The sequence below is a fragment of the Mauremys mutica genome, chromosome 9 (genome assembly GCF_020497125.1).
Source record: "Mauremys mutica isolate MM-2020 ecotype Southern chromosome 9, ASM2049712v1, whole genome shotgun sequence".
Taxonomy (NCBI): domain Eukaryota; kingdom Metazoa; phylum Chordata; order Testudines; family Geoemydidae; genus Mauremys; species Mauremys mutica.
Window position 1 is genome coordinate 59,525,505 of NC_059080.1, and position 18,715 is coordinate 59,544,219.

Sequence of the window (18,715 nt, forward strand, 5' to 3'; positions counted from 1 at the left end):
CAAGGATAATTATTGGCATTTCAACATCCCCAATGGTAATTTTCTGGTCTGGAAAGTAAGTCCCTTCTTGCAGCTGCTCAAACAGCCCGGAGTTCCTAAAGATGCAAGCGTCATGCACCTTTCCCAGCCATCCCATGTTGATGTCGGTGAAACATCCCTTGTGATCCACCAGTGCTTGCAGCACCACTGAGAAGTACCCTGTGTGGTTTATGTACTGGTTGGCAAGGTGGTCCGGTGCCAAGATGGGGATATGCATTCCGTCTATCGCCCTACCACAGTTAGGGAACCCCATTGCAGCAAAGCCATCCAGTATGACCTGCACATTTCCCAGAGTCACTACTCTTGATAACATATCAATGACTGCACTGGCTACTTGGATCACAGCAGCCCCCACAGTAGACTTGCTCACTCCAAATTGATTCCCGACTGACCGGTAGCAGTCAGGCATTGCAAGCTTCCAGAGGGCTATCGCCACTCACTTCTCAATGGTCAGGGCAGCTCTCATCTTCAGGGTGGGGGAAAGCAACTCACAGAGTTCCAGGAAAGTGGTCTTACGCATGTGAAAGTTTTGCAGTCACTGAATCATCCCATACCGGCAACACTATGCAGTCCCACCAGTCTGTGCTTGTTTGCCTGGCCCAGAATCGGTGTTCCACTGTATCAACCAGCCCCAGTGCCACCATGATGTCCCAATTGCCACAGCCCATGCTTTCAGGAATGTCTGTGTCAATGTCCTCATCAAAATCCTCCTCGTGCTGGCGTCTCTTAGCCCAGTTCTGCATATACTCAAGTATAATGCATGAGGTGTTTACAATGCTCACAATCACAACAGCAGCAGTGACAGTGAGCTGAGTGGGCTCTATGCTTGCCATGATATGGTGTCTGCAGGAGAACAGAGTTGCAGCAGAAGCAGTGGACGACAACAGTTAGCACTGCACAGATTTCTGGAGAAATTTGCTATTGAGACTGAACACATTTACAAGAGCAGGGGAGCAGAGTTGCAGCGGAAGCGGTGAATGATGACATAGAAGTCTTACTGCACCGTCTGCTGATAGCAGCACCTAGGACACAACAGCAGCGGTGACAGTGAGCTGAGATGAGCAGGGTCCATGCTTGCAGAGGTATGGTGTCTGCACAGGAAAAAGGCACGAAACGATTGTCTGACATTGCTTTCACGGAGGGAGGGGCGACTGACGACATGTATCCAAAACCACCTGCGACAATGTTTTTGCCCTATCAGACATTGGGAGCTTAACCCAGAATTCCAATGGGCGGTGGAGATTGCGGGAACTGTGGAATAGCTACCCACAGTGCACCGCTCCGTTAAGTCAATGCTAGCCACAGCAGTGAGGATGCACTCCGCCGACTTAATGCGCTTAGTGTGGGCATACGCAATCGACTGTATAAAATCAATTTCTAAAAATCGACTTCTATAATATCGACCTAATTTCATAGTGTAGCCATACCCACAGATATTGCTGTTGGAGAAGTAGACAAAGGAACAAATTAGTTTAAAATAATTGAATTTGTTTTAAGACAATTTGGAAGACTTTGTTATCGGTTTAAATCAGATTTCAGCCTATTTCAGGTGTTCTGAAATTGTGGTCTGTGGAACACCAATAGCCCGCAGAGCACTTCCTGGCAGTCTGCAGTGAGCTGGCTGGTCACATGGTGCTGGCGTCTCCTTATTTCTTAAAATACAAGAAAAGACCATTTAAAGTACATTAAATGCTTTCCTAATATAATATCAAAATAGAAGAATATATAAAATCATTGATGGTAAAGTTTGCAGATAAGACAAATTGGTAAAGTGGGAAATAATAATGGGGACAGGTCAATTATACAGACCAACCAGTCTTGCTGGGAAAGGTGAGCAACATGAATTTTAACAATATGCACTTTAAAACAGCTAAATGAAAGAAACAAAGAATGTAAGTCACACTTACAAGATGGGAGATTGCACCCTGGAAAGCAGAGACTCTGAAAAGTATTTAGTGGTCACAGTAACTAACCAACTGAGCAGTAGATAACTGAACATCAGCTTCCAGTGTGGAAGTTAAAAGGGCAAACACAATCCTTGGTTGTATAATCAGGGTAATGTCATATAGTAGTAGGGAAGTGGTATTACCATTGTCTATGGCATTAGTAGGGTTGCCAACCCTACAGGATTGCTCTAGAGTCCCCAGGAATTCAAGATTAATCTTTAATTAAAGAGTATGTCATGTGATGAAACCTCCAGGAATACAGCCAACCAAAATTGGCAACCCTAGGCATTAGTGAGGCAATTACTGGAATACCGTGCCAAGTTCTTGTGTCAGCACTTCAGAAAGGATGTAGAAAAAAATTAGAAAGGATTCAGAAAAGAGCTAAATGAATGCTCATAGGTCTGAGAAACCTTCCTGATAGCAACAGACAAAATAAGCTCAATCTAGTTTAGCAAAGAGAAGGTTCATAGGTGACTTGATCACAATCTACATGGGGAAGAGATTTCTGTTAGTAGACCACTTTTAACTAGCAGAAGGAGACATAATGAGACCCAATGGTTAGTTGCTGAAGCTAGACAAATTCCAATTAGACATAAGGTGCAAAATTTTAGTAGTCAGGAAAATTAACATCAAGGGACACAATGGATTCTCTGTCACTTGCAGTCTTTGACAAAACTGGCCATCATTCTTAAAAGATATGCTATAGCTCAAACAGATGTTATAGGCCTGATGCAGCAATTACTCCTGTTTTATGCGGGAGATCACACTAGATGATCATAATGGCCTTTTGCAGGGTGAATTGAAAAAATGATTTCTTAAAAATTTAAATTGGATTTTTAAAATTTAAATTAAATGCAGTTTTATTAATAAACCTGTTTTAAATTCTGATAACCTATGGTAAGGCTCAAACATATTATAATCTGTTAAAATCACTTACATTAAATTTAAAAAAAATTAAACAGCATGTTTGCTGCCAATTTGTAAAGAAAGTCAGACCACTGAACTGGTGTAAATCATTGGCTAAGTACCTGGAACCAGAGTTTGTTGAAGTGCTAAACCAGCTTTTGCCAGCAATAACCACTTCTGCAAGTGGAGAAAATATATTCTTCATTTCAGTTTATTCAACTAGCTCAGTTCAATGATTACTTCATTTGAAGTAAAGAAACCAATTGGAAGTAGAAAAAGCAGGCTAACTGGTTTTCCTTTTCCAATCTATGAATAAAAATTAGGTGTGAAAGGACAAGATCTACTAGTTCTAAAATCTTGAAGGATATGGGGCCCAGAAACAATCAGTTTAATTAATTAATGGCAGATAATACTTGCTTTGTTTAATAAATCAATTTCAAATGCAAAACATGTTTTGATAAACTGTTTTTATATTTCCAGCACTTTTAATGTACTTTTGCTTAATAAAAAATTAAGATGCTGTTTGTGTATTTTTAATTGAATGTTAATTTCCATCCAATTAGAGCTTGACACAAATCACAGGTAAACAATTAATCATCATCTAGTAAATCACCATTTTCTAACATAGAAAAATATATTTAAAAAAGAATCTGAATAACGATAAGATAAGCTATACAATTTCTTCAGTAAATGTGTATATATATAGTATATGCTCCTAGTAAGCAAAAAGCACTAAATTTCGTGTAATTTGGTGTAAAGACTATATTTAGTCACAAAGGACATGTTTTAATTAGGGCTGTCAATTAATTGCAGCTAACTCACGCAATTAACTCAAAAAAATTAATCACAATTAATTGTACCTATAACAATAGAATACCAATTAAAATGTATTAAATATTTTTGGATGTTTTTCTACATTTTCAATATTGATTTCAATTACAACACAGAATACAAAGTGCACAGTGCTCACTTTATATTTTTATTACAAATATATGCACTGTAAAAACAAGAAAGTATTTTTCAATTCACCTCGTACAAGTACTGTAGTGCAAACATACAAATGCAGATTTTTTTTGTTTACATAACTGCACTCAAAGACAAAACAGTGTAAAACTTTAGAGCCTACAAGTCCACTCAGTCCTATTTCTTATTTTGCCAATTGCTAAGACAAGTTTGATTACATTGACAGGAGATACTGCTGCCTGCTTCCTATTTACAATGTCACCTGAAAGAGAGAACAGGCATTCGCATGGCTCTTTTGTAATTGGTGTTGTAAGGTATTTACATGCCAGATATGCTAAACATTCGTAAGCCCCTTCATGCTTCGGCCACCATTCCAGAGGATATGCTTCCATGCTGATGATGCTCATTAAAAAATAATGTGTCAATTAAATTTGTGACTGTACTCCTTGTGGGGGAGAATTGTATGTTTCCTGCTCTGTTTTACCCGCATTCTGCATATGTTTCATGTTATAGGTCATCACCCAAGACTGCTAACACATGTTCGTTTTAAGAACACATTCACAGCAGATTTGACAAAAAGCAAAGAAGGTACCTATGTGAGATTTCTAAAAATAGCAAAAGGTTTAAGAATCTGAAGTGCCATTCAATATCTGAGAGGGAGGAAGTATGGAGCATGTTTTTAGAAGTCTTAAAAGAGAAACACTCTGCTACAGAAACAGAACCCAAAACATAAAAGAAAATCAACCTTCTGCTGGTGGCATCTGACTCATATGATGAAAATGAACAGGCATCAGTCTGCACTGCTTTGGATCATTATAAAGTAGAACCCATCAGCAGCATGGACACATGTCCTCTGGAATGGTGGCTGAAGCATGAAGTAACATGAATCTTTAGCGCATCTTGCAATGCCAGCTTAAATAGCTTAAATATCTTGCAACATCAGCTACAACAGTGCCATGCAAACTCCTGTTCTCACTTTCAGGTGACATTGTAAACAAGAAGCAGGCAGCATTATCTCCTGCAAATTGTAATCAACTTTGTTTGTCTGAGTGATTGGCTGATCAAGAAGTAGGACTAAGTGGACTTGTAGATGCTAAAGTTTTACATTGTTTTATTTTTGAATGCAGTTTTATTTACATAATTCTACATTTGTAAATTTAACTTTCATTGTAAAGAGATTGCACTACAGTACTTGTATGAGGTGAATTGAACATGTTTTGTTTGTTTTTTACAGTGCAAATATTTGTAATAAAAAATAAATATAAAGTGAGCACTGTACATGTTGTATTCTGTGTTGTAATTGAAATTACTACATTTGAAAATGTAGTAAACTGCCATTTATTTTAAATATTTTTGGATTTCTATTGTTTAACAGCAAGATTAATTTTTTTAGTGGCTTGACAGCCCTAGTTTTAATGGTTGCAAACTAATGAGACTCAATATTTCTTTAGGAAAATAACTATAAAGTACAAATTAAAAACATGATTAAAATTGATAATTTAAATCAAGGTTTCCTGCTTATTGATTTAAATCATGATTAAAATTGGTGATTTAAAGTCCTTTGATTTAAATCATTCCACCCTGGCCCTTTGTGGCTCTAAAATCTATGAATTACTCAGAATGATGAACAAAAATACCTTTTACAAGATTCCATGTTAAGTCATAATCCTTCTAATTAGTATCTGAAAGGAAATACTTTTTACACAATGTGTAATTATCCAGTGGGACTCAGTCACAAGATATTCATGCTATGGGCTAGATCTTCAATTTGTGTAAATTGTCACAGCTCAGTTGGAATTATGACAATTTACACTAGCTGAAGATTGGACTTTTAAGATTTGAGATTGATAAGACACTTCAATAGATAATTAAAACACCCATTGTTACATTAGATATATTCAGAAAAGAGATAAATACTCATGATTTATGGCATAACTCAACAACTAATTACCTTGGAATAAGCAAGAATCTTTCCTACATGGCTAAGTGATTTCATAATTGACCTTCACAGGGTTTCTTGAAGCATCAGGTACTGGTCACTGTCACAGACAGGATACTAGAGTAGATGGATCACTGCTCTGACTCATTTTGGCAATTTCTGTGTTCCTAAACAGGATATATCGGTTCTTAAAATCAAAAGGTAATCTGTTTTAAACAGTGTACAGCAACAACAAGCAACAGTTTAGGGCAGGAAATGAAGATGAATAGTATATTGAATTGAAATTGCAGGGTGAATTTGGGAAGGTAGCCATAATTAGCTGAAGTGTAATATGGCTAGGACAAAAGTTAGATCATATTTCTTATGAAAAATGTCATGTGATCCTTAATGACTACAAAGGATCAAGGGCTCAGTTTCACATCACATCTGATCCATCAACACAGCACTTCCTAACATCCTGCTGGGATACAGATTTTGTACATTTACCTAGATAAAAACTAAAAAAGAAAAACCCAAAACCTAGGGAAGTCCATAAAAAAGAATTATGCTAACTGGATGTAGGTAAGGTACAACAAGACGTAATGGGCTTAATTTAGGTTAGATATTAGAAAAACTTTCTAACTTTAAGGATAGCTAAGCTCTGGAATAGGCTTCCAAAAGAGGTCGTGGAATCCCTGTCACTGGAGACTTTAACAACAGGTTGGACAAACACCTGTCAGGGATGTTCTAGGTTTACTTGGTCCTGCCTCAGCATGGGGGGAATGGCTGTCTCCAGTCCCTTCGAGACCTACATTTCTATGATTCTATGAATGTTATGGTTGCACAGTTAAATTACCAAAACTCAGGAGAATCCAGAGCTAAGGTTGCAAGTACAAACTGTCCCAGACTTGGTCTGCATGGTGTACAGAGTAGTCTTGTGTAAAAGATCCAGCATATGTTCCTAAGGCCGCAATCCTGTCATGAGCTAAGCACAGGCAGTATGCAGATGGCAAGCAGTGGAGCTCATGGGAGGATCATGGCAGAAAAGACTGAGATGCTGTGGTGCGATGTGAGAAGCTGCATGTGACCATATAACTGGGGCCATTGTCATGAGTGGCAGCGGACGGTTAAGGACACCTGCAAACTTCCCACCTTTTGAGTGTCCAATGGGCAACCCCTCATTCTGTGAAGTGGGGGGGTTTGTATGGAATCAGGCCTAGCTCTCAGAGACCCACAGAGGATAGCTGTGCCTTGCCTGGGGCTGTCCTCTCCCCCGACAAGGCCTCCCCATCATCCCTTACCAGGGAGTCATCCCTTGCCCCCATCAAGCGTGAGGGAACATGCCAGGGGGCAGCAGTGCTGGGCTCTTCCATGGGCCTCTCTCCTCAGGGAGACCATCCTCAGAAGGGAGTGGGGGAGAAGGCCGCACTTCCCAGCTCAGCTATTCCAAATGCAGGGCCTGGTAGTAATGAAGGTGTAATGGGTCAGACTCACCCCTGCGGTGCCTCCTGCTGGTGATCCCGGGGAATTAGCTCAGTTTCCAGCCCAGAGCGCCCTCTGCAGGCCAGTGATCTGCCTGTTCTCTGGTCCTGAGTCCCCCCCAGACCCTGGTGCCCTTTTACATGGGGTGCTGCCCCCCAGCAGTAACCCCTTTCTCTCAGGGTCTCCCCTCTCAGGGAACCCCCACCCTCTATCCCCAGCTTGCCTCAGTGTATGGCTACTGCCAGTCATTGTCTAGCCCCACGTCCTGGGGCAGACTGCAGTATCAGCCTACTCATCACTGGCAAGGAGGATTTGGACCTGCTGCCTTGGCCTACCCCTGGGCTGCCCTCTGCAACCCCCAGTACCTGTTAGCCCAATGCTAGGCCGCCGCCTGGGGCTTTCCAGGCTCCCCAGCCTGTCCCGAGCCCTGCTCCCCTCAGGTACTTTGTCTATAGCTCCTTGCAGCCAGGCCCTTCTCCTTCTTCAAGCAGAGGAAGACTGTCTTGGGCTTCTGGTGTCTCTGGCCTTCTTATAAGGGCCAGCTGGGCCTGATTGTAGCATGGCCACAGCTGAGCCTACTTTCCCTCATCAGCCCAGGCTTCTTGCCCCAGCCTAAAGCCCCTTCCTTCAGGGCCAGAGCAGGGGTCCACCCTGCTACAGAAGGACTTTAACTATCCAGACATCTGTTGGGAAAGTAATACAGAATGTATCAGGGACAAATTTTTGTTACAGAAAGTGGAGGAAGTAACTGAGTGGGCGGAGGGGGAAGAGTCATTTAAGACTTGATTCTCATCAACAGAGAGGAATTGCTATTGAATCCGAAGGTAAAAGGCAATTTGGGTGACAAGTATCAGCGGGGTAGCCATGTTAGTCTGTATCCATAAAAACAATGAGGAGTCCAGTGGCATCTTAAAGACTCACAGATTTATTTGGGCATAAGCTTTCGTGGGTAAAAAAACACTTCTTCAGATGCATTAATTTGGGTGATAAACTCAGAGAACTGGTAGGTAAGGTCCTATGGGAAGAAAATCTAAGGGAAAAGAGTTCAGAGAGCTGGTAGTCCTCAAGAAGGCCATATTAAAGGTGCAACTGCAATCTTATTAAATGCAAAGGAAAGATAGGGAGAATAGTAAGAGGCCAATATAGTTCCATAAGGAGCTCTTTAATGACCTGAAAATCAAATAGGAACCCTACAACTAGTGGAAACATGGCCAAATTGATAAGGAGGAGTACAAAATAACAGCACAAGTGTGCAGGGATAAAATCAGAAAGGCTAAGGCACAAAATGAGTTACATCTGGTGCTGGACGTAAAGGGCAATAAGAAAAGGTTCTTTAAATACATTAGGAGCAAAAGAAAGACAAAGGAAAACGTAGGTCCTCTACTTAGAAGGCAAGGAGAGCTAATAATTGATGGCATGAATAAAGTTGAGGTACTTAATGCCTATTTTGCTTCAGTCTCCATTAAAAAGGTTAATGATGACCAGATACTCAACACAATTAATATTAACAACCGGAGGAAGGAATAAGTCAAAATAAGGAAAGAACAGGTTAAAGAATATTTAGATAAATTAGATGTATTCAAGTCAGCAGGGCTTGATGAAATTCATCCTAGGGTACTTTAGAAACTAGCTGAAGCAATCTTGGAGCCCTTAGCAATTATTTTTGAGATAGTATGTAGCACAGGAGAGGTCCCAGAAGACTGGAGAAGGGCAAACAGTACCTGTCTTTAAAAAGGGGAACAAGGAGGACCTCGGAAATTATAGACCAGTCAGCCTAACTTCAATACCTGGAAAGATATTGGGGTAAATTATTAATCAGTTTATAAGCACCTGAAGGATAATAGGGTTATAAGGGAATAGTCAACATGGATTTATCAAGAAGAAATCACACCAAACTAACTCGGTGTTCTTTTTTTATTGGACACTGGCTCAGTGGGTTGGGGGAAGCAGTAGACATGATATACATAGATAGTAAGGCTTTTGATACAGTCCTGAATGACATTCTCATAAGCAAACTAGGGAAATATGGTCTAGATGAAATTACTAAAAGATGGGTGCTAAACTGATTGAAAGACCGTACTCAAGGAATAATTATCAATGGTTTGCTGTTAATTGGGAGGGCATATGTAGTGGGGTCCTGCAGGGACAGACATGGATCTGGTACTAGTCAATATTTTCATTTAGTGACTTGGATAATAGAGTAGAGAGTTCGCTTATAAAATTTGCAAATGACACCAAGCTGGGAAGCAAGTATCAGAGGGGCAGCTGTGTTAGTCTGTATCCACAAAAACAACAAGGAATCTGGTGGCACCTTAAAGACTAACAGTTTTATTTGGGCATAAGCTTTCATGAGTAAAAAACCCACTTCATCAGAACTCCATGCATCTGAAGAAGTGGGTTTTTTACTCACAAAAGCTTATGCCCAAATAAATCTGTTTGTCTTTAAGGTGCCACCGGACTCCTCATTGTTCAAGCCGGAAAGAATTACAAGCACTTTGGAGGAGCCACAATTTCAAAAAGAGGTGGACAAATTGGAGAGAGTCTAGAGCAACAAAAATGATAAAAAGTTTAGTAAACCTGGCCCATGAGGTAAGGTTACAAAAACAGGGCTTGTTTAGTCTTGAGAAAAGACGTCTGAGGGGGACCTAATAACAACCTTCCATTATGTTAAGGACTGTTATAAAGAGGACTGGGCTTAATTGTTCTCCACATCCACTGAAGGTAGGACAAGAAGTAATAAGTTAATCTGCAGCAAGGGAGATTTAGGTTAGATATTAGGGAAAAGTCTCTAACTCTAAGGATAGTTACAAGCACTGGACCAGGCTTCCAAGGGAGGTCGCGGAGCCCCCACCACTGGAGGTTTTGAAGCAGAGGTTGGACACACAGTGGTGCTGGAACTGGGGGTGCTGTCGTACCCTTTAGCTTGAAGTAGTAATAACAAACACCAAATAGATGGTTTCCATTATTAGCAACCCCTCCAAACTATAAAATTGTTCCTGAACCCTGTAGGCAAACCCCATCAGGGATGGACTGGGGGTGGGGGTCCTGTCTCAGCACAGGGGCTGGACTAGCTGACCTCCCCAGGCCCCTTCCAGCAAGGGTTACCTCCTGGCCAGCATTTGAGTGGTCTGGCCGGATTTTGAAACTATTGTAAAGAACAAAATTGTTAGACACATAGATGAACATAATTTGTTGGGGAATAGTCAACATGGTTTTTGTAAAGGGAAATCACGCCTCACTAAATGTTTGAGGGGGTCAACAAGTGTGTGGACAACGGGATCCAGTGGATATAGTGTATTTAGATTTTCAGAAAGCCTGTGACAAGGTCTCTCACCAAAGGCTCTTAAGCAAAGTAAGTAGTCATGGGATAGGAGGGAAGGGCCTCTCATGGATTGGTAACTGGTTAAAAGATAGGAAACAAAGGGTAGGAATAAATAGTCAGTTTTCAGAATGGAGAGAGGGAAATTGTGGTGTTCCCCGTGTGTCCTGGGTCCAGTCCTATTCAACATATTCATAAATGATCTGGAAAACGGGGTAAATAGTGAGGTGGCAAAATTTTCAGATGATACAAAACTACTCAAGATAGTTAAGTCCCAGGCATACTGTAAAGAGCCACAAAAGGATCTCTCAAAACTGAGTGACTGGGCAACAAAATGGTAGCTGAAATTCAATGTTGATAAATGCAAAGTAATGCACATTAGAAAACATAATCCCAACTATACATATAAAATGATGGGGTCTAAATTAGCTGTTACCACTCAAGAAAGAGATCTTGGAGTCATTGTGGATAGTTCTCTGAAAACATCCACTCAATGTGCAGTGGCAGTCAAAAGAGTGAACAGAATATTGGGCATCAATAAGAAAAGGATAGATAATAAGACAGAAAATATCCTATTGCCTCTATATAAATCCATGGTACACCCACATCTTGAATAGTGCATGCAGATGTGGTAGCCCCATCTCAAAAAAGATATATTGGAATTGAAAAATGTTCAGAAAAGGGCAACAAAAAATGATTAGGGGTATGGAACAGCTGCCATATGAGGAGAGATTAATAAAACTGGGACTTTTCAGCTTGGAAAAAAGACGAATAAGGGGAGATATGACAGAGTTCTATAAAATCATGACTGGTGTGGAGAAAGTAAACAAGGAAGTGTTATTTACTCCTCTCATAACACAAGAACTAGGGCCACCAAATGAAATTAATAGGCAGCAGGTTTAAAATAAACAAAAGGAAGTATTTTTACACACAACACACAGTCAACCTGTGGAACTCCTTGCCAGAGGATGATGTGAATGCCAAGACTATAACAGCGTTCAAAAAAGAACTAGAGAAATTCATGGAGGATAAATCAATCAATGGCTATTAGCCAGGATGGGCAGGGATGGTGTCCCTAGCCTGTTTGCCAGAAGCTGGAAATGGGCGACAGGAGATGGATCACTTGAGGATTACCTGTTCTGTTCATTCCCTCTGGGACACCTGGCATTGGCCACTGTTGGAAGAGAGGTTACTGGGCTAGATGGACCTTTGGTCTGAATCAGTATGGCCATTCTTATGTTCTTTTTATGGATTTGCCAGTTGCCAGAAAAATAATTTAATCTGCCATTTTTTTAATGTAGGTCTAAAAGCTATTCATTATTATCACAATACACTGGATATTGAATGTTAAAAGTTGCTGCATCCAGCTAAAGATGCTAAGATGTTGCTGCTAAAAATAAGAAATGGCTGGAAACAGCAACTACAAATTCAAGAAACAGACCCAATAGAGTGTCTTTACGTATGATGTGCCAAAGTGTTCACATTCAGGCATGTAGTGACTATATCCAATCAATGCAGTTTGGGGAAAAATAATCTCAAGAAAGATGGCCAAGAACAGAGAACCATGTTATTGAGCTGACATCTGTGTTATTGCTCTAGATACCACCAGTGGCTGTCGAAGGGGGGGGCGGGTTGCGGCGTTGCCCGAGGCTTGTCTGGGCTGTGGGGGTGGCTGGGTGTTTTGCAGTTCAAAGGTGATAAGCAGCCCAGCCCCAATGGCTATGATTTTACTGGGGGGGTCTCCCTGGTCACGTGCCAGGGGCGCCTCAGCAGCTTCCTTGCACGTGACCCTCCTTTTCCTTCCCTTGCAGCTTCAGGGCCAGGGGCGCCCCCTCCCCCCGCGCGGAAGTGACGTGCGGCGGCTCAGTTGCTGCGCAGCTCTCCGGAGAGGGACGGGAAGGCGCCGCCGGGACACAGCAGCAGGAGGCGCAGGCCCCAGCCGCCGCTCTAGCTCCCGCCCCCTCCGACTGCGAGGCTCCGCCCCCTCCCCCGGCCGCAGCAGACACCGAGCGCCAGAGCCAGAGCCGCCACCACGAAGCGCCGCAGCCCGGTGAGTGCGGGACAGCGGATGGCGCCGGCTTCCGGACCCCTCCCGCCCCCGGTGCAGAGTGGGGCTGGAGCCGCTGCCTCCCCGCGGCCTGGGGGGCCCGGCGGGGCCGATGTCCAGGAAGGGGGAGGTCGTCTCCGGCCCGGGGTTTATTTACCTCCGCGCGCCCGGCTGCGCCCCCCCCCCCCCGCCCGGGCTGCGGCCGGCCCCTGCGCTGCGCTGCGCTGCGCTGCCCTCCCCTCCCTCCTGCGGGCGGGGGTGACAGCGGCGGGACTCCGGCCCGGCTGCGCCGGGGCCTCCTCCAGCGCCCGCCGCCCAGCTCTGGGAGGCCGGGCGCGCTGCCCTTCAGGCGGGCAGGCCCCGGGCCGGGGTGGCTGCGCCCCGCGGCGCCGTCCCCGCACGGCTCTGGCGCTTCCCCGGCCCGGCGGTGATACCGCAGCCCGGCACGTAGCTGGCACTGCCCCTCCGAGCGGCCCCCTCCCGAGCATCCAGCGCCGATGGGACCCCTGGGTGACTGCCGGCCCCAGCCACCTCCCCTGCGGGCGCTAGCAAAGGGGCAGGCCGCTTCCAGCAGCCATCGCAGGCAACAAGCACGATCCACAGGCAAAGGAGGCTCCTGGGCACTTTCTGTAACAGGTGTCAAAATGGCTTGGCCTTGAGGACGCTAGCGGCCAAGTGATGGGCAAGGCATCCAGTGGTTGTCAGCCATGTTCCTTTCTTTGGCCAAGTCTACTTTTAATTTTGCCCCTCAGTTTTCTCTCCCCCCCCCCCCCAAAAGTTACTGCCCTAGAATAAAGTCAGAGAAGAGGTTATGTTTTAAGCTGTCCTGCAACATATTGTTAGTCCTCTACTGATGTAGGCTAAATGACAGTCTTGCCAGGACCTTTATGAAAATGACATTTGCATGCTACCAGGTGGTCAGAGTCAGCAAAATTATGTAAATAATAGTTAGTTAATATTTCCAGTGCATGCTGAAGAATCTGCTTGCAGCGCCTGAGTGTGCAGCTTATCAAAACAGTACCATGTTCAATAGGCTTTACTATTTTGTTTGTGAATTATTTTTTAAAAAAAAGGTGTGATCAAGCCTACAACCCTAGAAAGGTTTCCGTGATTTAAAATATCAAATATGAATTGTGCTTTAATTGGACATTCCCCTGCAGTGTTTGAAACACACATTACAACTTTCTGCTGAAATTTTTATTATTTCATCTGAGAAATTTTGTCCCTTTAGTAACGTGCTGTTGCTTCAGAGATAAATAGTAGAACTGTACTTTAATATGTATTATTTTACAATCAATTTAAGATGCTTACTACTAGCATATGCTATCTAATTTGACTGGATTTTGTCTGAATTAATATAGTTTCATATGATACTTCCCATTAGAAGTCTCACTAACACACAGCTTCCCAACTTTTGCATTTTGTGGCATTAATTATGTATTTCAACTTCCAGGCTGAAAGACAGGAAGAATTAGAAATGTGTTTTTAGGTTCCATCTTTGTGGGCAACACTTGTCAGTTGCCTCATTTCTAAAAGGTGTGCAGAATAAAGTGAAAACTAACTTTAGGAAAGAACCCTTGTAGGCTAATAACTTACCAGAAAGAAGAAACGTTGTCTTAAGTATGCATATATATTGAAGTGGTTTCGTTCTTCAAGTATTCATTTTTTCCCTTCCACCTGAAAATCTGTTAAGTGCCCAAAATCAGCAGAGAGGGTAGTGGTGGTTTTGTTTTTGTAGGACTTTGATTATCAAGGAACTGGAGGGTCAGTTACCCGATCGTACTTTCTCACAAATTATATAACATATCTCCTCAAGTATCAGAGGGGTGGCCGTGTTAGTCTGGATCTGTTTTCTGCTGGATTTGGATCTGCTGCTTTTACATATCTCCTCAATTATCTCATGAGGCACACACAAAAAAAGGTCCTGTTAAACTCTGATTCTGTGTGTGATTGGTGTACCACTGGGCTAGTCTGAGAGGACTTTGCTTCAGATGTAACTAATGGAAATTCTACATGAAGTACTAAGTGAGTAGGGTAACATTTTTCTTATATAGGGAGATTCATTGCCATTCTTCTCAAAGAGGAAAAGTATCCTCCAGCTCTTTTGCATTATGTATTTGTACCTCTGAAAAGGTATAATAATGTAAATAAATTACAAATGATGCTTGTTAACCCTCAGGTTCTTGGCATTGCCTGTCAGTTTGTACCACAACTTGCCTTAATAACTGATGGGGTAAATCTGCACATTTAAATTGCTTCCTGTAATTTTAAAATTTACTGTAATGTATAATCATAATGTTTTGTGTTCTCAGATACGAGTGCAGATAGAGACTTTAGATATTAGTTTGTTTTTCAGCTTTGCAATTCAACCTTTAAAAAATTTAGAACCACTATTAAAACTTTTAAATCAGTCTTCTCATTTGTCATATTTGAAAAGGAATTCCTTTACGGATTTGCAAAATCCTGAGTTCAGAGCTCACTTTTCTTCCTGCCTGACTTGTGGCTAAGGCATGAGACTGGAAGTCACATGTGGGTGCTATTCTCACCTGTGTCACAGATTTCCTGTGCAATTTTGGGAAGTCACTTAATCCCTCTCCCTCCATTTTTTTTTTTTTTTAAATGGGGATAATACTTCTCATGGGGAAGCTGAGGCTTAATATTTTTGAAGTGTTTTGAGGTCCTTGGATGGGACTATATAAATGCAAAGTGTCCCTAAACATCTAAAACAGTACAGGAAGTGCTCTCCTAGGCCTTGCCTATGTTGGAAATTTCCACCAGTGCAAAACCCCTAGTAGTGATAAAGTAAATCATGACTGCAGCATGCGCAGGGGTTTGCCCAAGTGTATGGACCTCAGTGATTGAAGTCTTGGCAAAACACCACGTAGTTAAGGTTTTAGCCAATGTCAGCTGTTTCAGGGCAAAAGAAACCTGAATTCTGGTCTTTCATTGTAGATAATGAAGGAGCTGATTTATAAAATTAAAAGGTCTCTAAACATTGTATTTGCTGATTTTGGAAGTTCATTGAATTATTTAAAGCTTTACATTTCTAGGTTAAGCTTCATAGAGGTGAAATCAGTGAGCAAAATCTGAAAACACCTCATGTAAAGTTGGGCAAGGGAAGACGTTTGACTGTAGTCAGAAATATATTGACAGACCAACAGACACAAATCTCAAGTGGAAACTTAGAATTTGCAAGGTGGATTCTAAAAGTGATCCAGAATAGCTAAATGTTAAATATTTTGAATGTTTCCTTGAACTGTACAGGACGGGTGCTGAATGAAAGTATAGTGGAATATAGTAAGCTTGTGCCTTTGGGAAGCAGCCTGTTTAGGTGAGATTCTTCCCAACTCCTGTGATGTGAAGCATCTAATGAAATGAATACAAAGCAATGTTTAGCAGATTGTTATAGTTTTTGTTCTGCAATTGAGGTGTAGCAGGATTTTTGAATACTAAACTGTGTTTAAATATAATAAACCTGCTAACCTTTTTAGAAGCCTTACAGTTTTGTTTTTTCATGCATCTTTGTGTAGAAGTAATTTTAGAAATACATTCTTAACTCCTATGATCCATCCTAGAAACACGTCCTCAGCTCTAACTGTTGTAGAGGTATTTTAAAGCACCTAAATCAGGTTAACCAAAACAGTTTCAGCTATAGCAGCCTGTCTGCGCATGCTCAGCTTCCTGGAACGCTGGGACGGGGGTAGAGGAATGAAGTTTTCTGCATGTTGGTCTCTGCCCAAAGGAGAGATTTGGCAAACTTGAGCAAAAAAAAAAAACGGGGGGGGGGGAGGAGAATACATTTTTCCCTATTAAATATTTCCAAGCATACTTCAGAATAAGCTACAGATAAAATGACTGAATATAGACTGAAAATGACAAGCAATACAGAAAAGGCTGGAGGTTTGCAGCCCCTAGGAGGAGACTGCGTGATTTCTAGCACACAAACAAGTTGGGTCCTTCACTGAAGATGTGGAAAGAATTATTTTTCACTGAGTTGAGTTGTGTCTAAGGCTCAGTCCATGCTTGGAAAATTTGTAAGCATTTTTCTATACTGGTATAGCTCCATCCAGTGGTGGAAGCTGCTGGTTAAACACCACAATTGTACACACACTTGCCGTGTCCAACTGCAGCTTCCTTTGTTGTTAGCACAAATGGGCCTACATTGATTCAGATACATGAATACAAACTTTCCAAGTATGGATGCCTCTGAAATGGAAGAAGTTGACATAGTATTAATAACAGCTCTGTACTTCCCATAAGGAGACTGTGTGATGCAGTTTAAGGCTGTGGTTCCTTACCTTACTTTTCTGGAGTCCCCTTTGTGCTGGCTCCTTACTCTGCATTTCAGTTGATGTGATGCCCTGTTGGAGCTGCTGTCTCACCTGTTTTTGTCCAGTTTCTCTAGAATTCTCTTCTGGGTTTGTTTTTCAGCTTTTCCCAGGTTGCATGTTCTTCAGCTCTATTGCTTATTTATGACCATGCAGGTTTTTTTTTTTTTTTTTGCTATTCCCATTGAATACTCTTACTGCTTCTTCCCTTCCTCAGAAGTCTCCCATGGAACTTAGAACTGTTGCCTCCCAGTTACTATAGAGATTGGGGAGAGTCTCACTTTGAAAGAGGAGGTCACAGGGCTGAGGGCACCAGAGAGAGGGAGAGATTTGTGATAGCCCTGCAGGTGTGAGTACAGAGGAATGGCCATCTACCAGGGCATTCACTCCATGATTTGGAAATACCAGGACTAAAGGAAAGCTGGGTTCTCATGGTTTTTTTTTTTAAGGCCAAAAAAGGCAGAATGCCTTAAAACATTGAAAAGGGGGACAAAGATGGAAATAGGAAGGCAACGTACAACACGAAAGATTTACTGATGTGTAAGTGGATGAAAGTTAATTGATTCAGAAAATAGCGAAAAAGACAAAGTAAAATGGCACAGGCTAGTGAAATATTAATTCTTAAACCTTACTGTGATTGTAAGGAAAATATCCCACAGCTTTGTACATGGAGGAGTGGGTGAGTCAGGAAGTGTTGTAGAATGTTGTTGCTAATGGGAATTAGGTCAAATTGCTCCTTTATAGTTTGGCAGGTAGTAAATGCGGCTACAGGTAATGTTCCTTAATATTAGTCAATGTAAATTGTGGGTTACTGTCATTTAACTTGGTGATATTTAGATTTTTCTGTGCTGGAGGTTTGCCTGTTTTTTTTTTTTTTAAAAGGTAATGTTTGTATTGCTATTAGATAAAATTGTTGAGTTCGTGTAGTGCCATTTTCTGTGGTATTTTGGATTTTCTATTAAACTTGATACAGTAGATGGTTTTGCGGACAGCATAGTAAATTTCTGTTTGCACAAGTTCAAGGGGCTTCTTTGCTTATGGTGCTCTGTTCTAGAAACCATTTTGACGAACTATACTCTTTACTCATCTTAAATCTGGCTGACCCTTTTTGCTATTTATACTGTTTGATTGCTCGCACTCATTCATGTTAGCTAGTGAAGCTACACTGGCCAGTTTAACTTTAACTTCCTTACAGTAGTAAAACAGTAAGTCTTCAATGCTGCAGGTAATTTTTTAGTTACTGAAGCCCTTTATTTAGCTTCATAAACTTTCTATACTCAAAAGTTTTGTGACAGTTTTGGGCCTAAACTAGTAGTGTCCCTTCATATAACATTTACAGGTCAAGCAATAGAGGGAGAGAGGGACTCAAGGATAATGGAATGGTTAGTTCTGGTAGCATGCCTCTTTTGCTACCAGATATTTTAAGTGAAGGATTGGCACTAATGGACAGAAAAGAGGAGACATACCTGCAAACATATTTAAAACACAGGACTGGGATAATGTGCCATACTTGGAGAAACTCAATTTTTTAAAAATTAAAAGCAGTACAATTAACTCAACACATAATCTTGTTTCTAAAAATCTCTAATAAAGAAAAATTTATCTTTAGAATGTGCCAAACTGACAGTTTGAGACTGGAATCCCTTTTAAGTAGAAAAATTAGTGAAGCTTCCTTGCAGTCTTGTTAATATCTCAACCTTGACTTACAATATCAGCTCTAGAAGTGGGAGCATGGTTTAGCTTCTGTACCTGTTAAGCTTTTTGCTT

The 18,715-nt window shown here is 41.7% G+C and overlaps 1 protein-coding gene across 2 annotated transcripts in view; it reads left to right on the forward strand.

Annotated features, from left to right (window-relative positions):
* The first annotated feature begins 12,404 nt into the window (after positions 1-12,404).
* FAM168B (family with sequence similarity 168 member B) overlaps positions 12,405-18,715 on the forward strand; it is a 38,864-nt gene continuing 32,553 nt past the window's right edge. The window contains exon 1 of one of the 2 annotated variants that reach the window (XM_045030453.1): positions 12,405-12,623. Coding sequence is in view for 1 of the 2 variants with exons in the window: in XM_045030452.1 (XP_044886387.1) it covers positions 17,485-17,488 (4 nt within the window). In the remaining variant the exon portion in view is untranslated. Of the gene's footprint in view, positions 12,624-17,223; positions 17,489-18,715 lie in introns of those variants that run through there. The other variant, XM_045030452.1, reaches the window with a different exon arrangement.